General features: G+C 31.1%; 1 protein-coding gene across 1 annotated transcript; it reads left to right on the forward strand.

Annotated features, from left to right (window-relative positions):
• Positions 1-426: 426 nt before the first annotated feature.
• Positions 427-1,551, forward strand: LOC149190242 (uncharacterized). The gene has a single exon (XM_089410457.1). It carries the CDS (start codon positions 427-429, stop codon positions 1,549-1,551), a length of 1,125 nt encoding a protein of 374 aa, XP_089266583.1.
• Positions 1,552-5,879: the final 4,328 nt, after the last annotated feature.

Raw genomic sequence — 5,879 nt, forward strand, 5'->3', positions numbered from 1 at the left:
AGGAGCTTAGGAGGCTGGGGTTTACTGGATATGAGGACCTTCAGTAAAGCCCTCCTATGCAGGTCTTTGTGGAGGGGGATCTTCGGGGATGGGCCGTGGAGAAAAACTATTAAGAACAAATATATGAAAGGAAGGGATATAGAATATTGGTACAGAAAAGGTAGGATTGGAGCTAAATATGGTTCGGCCATCTGGCTCAGTTTTCGGAAAATTGAGCATTACTTTCTAAAGAACTTGAAGTGGAAATTTCAAACGGGCAGCAGAATGTATATTGGAATTGATCCCTTCGTTGGAGGCTGGGAGGGCATCTCCATTCCCGAGCAGCTTCTCTGTTTTCTCCACAGAATTGGTATTTTTACTTAGGATAAACTCATCTCCGCCTAGCACGGCCCTATCCCCATATGGAAGGAATCCTACGATCTCGGCATGCCAGCTCCCCTAGCTGGCCTTTGGAACTCCGTCATCTTATATCTGAAAGGTTGTGGTTTCCATCGTTCTGGAACTACAGACTATCTGGTATGGTCAGTTCCTAATGCAAATTTGGTTGTTCAAGTAAAAGACATCTACTCTAACCTGATCAGTCCTAAGGCCCTCGGCTGCAATTCGATTTTTCCTCCGCTCTTGTGGAAGTCAGGCTGCCCTCCGAAATCAATCTTTTTCTCATGGCTTGTATTCTACAACAAAAATTTGACATGGGAGAATTTGAGAAAGAGGAACTGGCACGGGCCAAGCAGATGCGCGATGTGTGACTCTCACGAAGAATCCAACTTTCACATGTTTTTCCAATGTCAATCTATGCTGCAAATCTGGCAAGTCCTGGCAAATTTTTTTGGCTTTCCTCTCATTGCTTTTAGTTCCTCTCAGGAAGTGTTTGAGTGGTGGGGCACGCAAAAAGTTTCATGGAGACCTTTGATTATTATCGTTCTATGGTGCGCCTGGAAATGGCGAAACAACAAGATTTTTAAGGAATCAAAATCCCCTCTCATGTCTATTTTGCAGCATATCATCACGGTCTATGATTCTATTCCAAAATATCCTCCCAAAGTGCAGAAAAGCCACAATTCTGCGGATATATGCTCCTGCTTAAAGACTCCAAGGGCGTTCTTTGACGGTGCAGAACAACAAAGAATTTGTGGATGCGGGGTTCACATCATTATGGACGAGAATATGCAATTCTTTATTTCATGGAATGGTGGAAGTGGCTCAAACAACTTAGCGGAGGTGCAAGCCCTTGCAGGTCTTCTTGCTTTTTGCACTTTCTTTGATATCCAGTCTATTTCTATCTTTGGTGATTCAAAATCTGTGATCGATCATGTCATGGGTTCTAGCCACATCAGATGCCCCCACCTAGCTGGCTGGCTGGACAGGATTAAGTATTACTGGGGTCTCATGAAAAACTGCTCAATTCAGCACATCTGCCGCGATCAAAATCAGCAAGCGGACTCTCTGTCAAAGGAAGGCTTGCTTCTCGGGACAAGGTCCTGGTCCCTGAAGGTTTCTCTCGACGAGCATTCCTGGCTCATCCAGGATTTTTCCATTCCTGGCTGCTGACCCTTGCTATGTTTTTTTCCCTTTTATCATCTTCTGCCTCTATGTGTTTTGATCATGTCATGATATATCCCTGTTTTAGTTTCTCTTATCTGAATAGATCTAGTATGTGTCACTTACACATGGTATCGTTCTATGTATGCCACTCTTTTTGGGAATTTTTGTTATCTGTTTTGCATCCTAAAAATCAGGATCATACAGCTACTGATTGCTACTCTTTTTACTATCTGGAAATTCTCTCATACAGTTTCTAAACGCTGTTTTTTGTACTATTTGAACTTATATTCTCTCAATATAATTTATATAATATTTTTCTTTCTAAAAAACAAATCAACATCCTTTGAAGACGTGTTCACACCCTTAATTTCTGGGTCCAATCTATCTCCACCTTGCTCCCTTAGAGAAAACCCCGATTTATCATTTTCTGCGATTCCTTGTTGGATATTTTAGGAAACGGACATCATAATCAAGGGCTTATTTAAATTTCAAACAAAGCACTTTTGTTTATGGACATCACAATAACCTGGATATTATTTAGTGTGAAATAGGTTTTTTTATTATTTATTTTAATTCAATTATTAATAATAACGAAGTTGATAAATAAGTTTATTTAGAATAAATTTTATGGAATTTTAATTAAGTATTTTACTAAATGGTATGGTATTTATCGAGGTTTCCTAATCTGAGATTTATTCAAATTGTAAACACAGCATTTTTATTTACATAAATCGTCAGGTTTATTTTGAAATTTTTTTTTTCTTATAATTTTAATATAATTATCAATAATTATGTTGATATATTTTGAGAATTTTAATTTAATTATTCATAATTATTAATAGGGAATTAATTTTTTTGGATTAGTATTCACAAATCAAAGATTGAAATTTCTCAATAAAATATTTTTTACATTTTTTTTCTCTTTTAATTAAATTGATTAATTAAAAATGTATATCATATGAGTAGTCTAATTAATAGAGGAAATGGTTATTTTCCAAATATTTTTCTAGTTAATTTTGTTTAATATTTTGTAAAAAATAAATAAAAATCATAAGTTGTTTAAGCTGCAAAGATCTAATGCATCAAGGGTGTTTTAGGGTGCTAATCTATTTATGCATTCAAAAGAGCATTTTAAACAATAAAAAATCACAATCTTACTAAAATTGTATGGCTCATTCCAGTCAAAAGAATGTGTGATATGAAATGGCTTATGGCTTTTTTTTGCATGTCTTATTGATAAGGCATGGTATTGAGCTATGTTATTAAAACAAATGCATTTACAAATTAAAAATATTTATAACAAAAATGGGAGAGAATCTCCATGTTTAAGAATATTGTATATTAATGAATTTAGGCTTCTGTACGCGTTTTGAACCAACCAGTGGAACTTGTCCTGACGATGAACCACCAACCAGTGGAACTTGTCCTGACAATACTTTGTCCGATGAACCACACTGGTTGGTTCGAAAAGTGTCAACTAAAATATCTCTATGTCATTTTTCGCCCAAGATTCTTCTCAAAAATATTGTATATGTTAAATTTTTTTTATAATAATAATAAAGAAATTATAATGTATTATGAAATAAGTGTTTTGATAGCTGTTATGAATTGTTGTCTATTAGCATTTACTAGCGCGGTAATTTATATGCAATTTGTATGGTGGCACTCGTTATTATAAATACGTAGTAGGGATTTAGTATTCACAGAATATTTTCAAAAAATATGGTATTGTCTAATAAGCCTACAATTTCATCCCAATGGTAACTTTTTCATCATAATCTGATATTTTTTATTTTGCAAAATCTTGATTTAAAAGTGTTACAATCTAGATTTTGAAGTTAGAAATAAATTCAGCACCTTAGACACTCCATAACACCTAAAATTATATAGTTTGATAATTGTAACTTGGATTCCAAAAATTTTAATGCTGAAAAAATCTATATTTTAGAAAAAAATATCCTATACTTAAACTACTCACAAATAAAAAGTAATTATATTTTGTTATTTTAATTAAATTGATTAATTAAAAAATAAGATACAAAGTAAAATTTAATAAATTGTTTTTTAAGAGAAATTTATAATATTATATATATATATATTGAAAATGCTCGGATACCTTTCGGAGATCATTAAATGTTCATCGCCATATAAGTTATATCCGTCGCCAATTACCAACCATTGTTTCTGATATTGTGAAAATGCTCGGACACCTATAGGAGATCATTAAATGTTCACCACCATTTAAGTTATTTCCTGCGCCAACTACCAACAATTTCAAATTTTAAGAGATGTTGTATGGATTAATTCACTGTGGCGTGGAATGCGCAAATTGATGGTATGTATTTGTAGGTATACCTCTACTTACAATGGCAGCGAGGCCTATTTAACACGAACGATAGACAAGAGGCAGGGACCATACAAAATAATTTTCTGATGCTCACCACCAAGAATGGGCGCAATCCGAGTGCTCCATCTTCTGCTTAAATCACAAGTATTATGCTCCATTAATAATCTTTGCTGTCAGATTTATAAAGTATTTGCAGTCTACCTCGCTGTTCTTCGGCTTTTAATATTAGTTCGTGGGTGTGCAGGGAAGTGGGCCCAATAATGACCATGAAATTTAGTAGGGTGAAGATAGAATTTTATTATCCTGAACTTTGCAGTCAGATCAATAAGTATTTGCAGTCTGCCTGGCTGGTCTTCGGCTTATATTTTTTTTAGCTAACATTGGCTAGTTGGTGGGCAGGGAAGGGAGGCCAACAGTGAAGTTGAATCTTCCAGAGAACTCCAATTCATTGCATTTCTAAAAATCAGCATGGACTGGAACCAATATAATAGTGTAAACTTTCTTTAAAATACATTGCATATTCATGAACTTTTGGAGCCAAGAAGTTCGCCTAGTCATAAAGGAAGGATCTCTCGTGAGAGCAAAGGAAGAAAGAACGGAAAATGGAGCGAATTAATATTGTTGAGGTGCAAAGAGACGAGTGGCTAGAGTTAAAGCACGTACTCGACATTTCATGTTGAAAGATGGACGTGTCGATGGTTGCTGACAAACGATGAAATTAGAAATCACAGTTAGAATTGATTACAGAAGGTAAGCATTAATGGCGGGACCGGGCGGAGATGTGAGCATGTGTATTCTCCTCGAACATTCTTTTGCATACTTCCGTTTCTAAAAGGTGGGTTGTAATTCTTAATTTAACAAAATATTCGGAAAACTATAGTATTAATAATAAAAAAATTATGTGGAGCATTTCATAAAAGATACTTTGCAAATAACCAATCAAATGAAAAATATAATAAAGATTAAGGTTGTATAGATATTTATATTTTTCTTTAAAATAAAATTTAAAAGGAAAATGAAAATAAATTAATTAATTAATTAAGGTAAAAAATGGTTTTAATAAAAAGAAAAATAAAAATTAATTAATTAATTAGGATAAAAAATGGTTTTAATAAAAGTTAAAAAATAAATTAATAATAATAATTAAATATTTATTAATATTAAAAAATATATTTAATATTAATATTTTTAAAAATGATAAGATTGATATTGATTAATATTAAAGGATAATATTTAATATTATAATTCTAAGAATGGTAAAGATAATAAGAGTGATGTGAAATGAAAAGATTAAAAATATGAGAAAAAGACTTAGACTTCATTTTATTATATATATATAGAAAAGATAACACGTTCATATATTTTTCGATATTCATAAAAATATACTTATTATATGAACAAACTTTATAGCTTAAACAAACATCATAACTATAAAGCAAATTAACATATATAATATTTATATATAAATTATATATTCTAAATGGTTTTAATAATATGATATTTAAATATTGAAATTACACCATTTAAATATTTAAACAACGAAATTATATCATTTAAGCTGTTTTAAAAATCAATGTATATATATTTTAATTTTAATTATTTTTAACTAAATTTTAATTTAAATAGATTTATGTCACTATTAATAATATTCTTTATATTTATATAAATTTCACATTTTTATATATATAAATATTTCTATATTTCACATTTTTATATATATAAATATTTCTATTTTTAATTTTATTAAAATCTTGATAATCTATATATTCATATATTTTATAATTTTTTTTAATTTAAATTTTTAATGTGATGTGCATATATATAATAATAATAAATATTTATAATAAATATTAAATTTATATATATTTATTAATCAAATTTAAAAATTATGAATATAAATTATAAGGCCAATTCTGAAAATCAACCCTGTGACTTGGGCAAGCGTGCCCACTCACGACACATTAGGCATGGGCCTACATAGTAGGAT

Source organism: Pinus tabuliformis, chromosome 3_1 (genome assembly GCF_031772625.1).
Source record: "Pinus tabuliformis cultivar Carrire ecotype Pingquan chromosome 3_1, CPIR1, whole genome shotgun sequence".
Lineage (NCBI taxonomy): Eukaryota > Viridiplantae > Streptophyta > Pinopsida > Pinales > Pinaceae > Pinus > Pinus tabuliformis.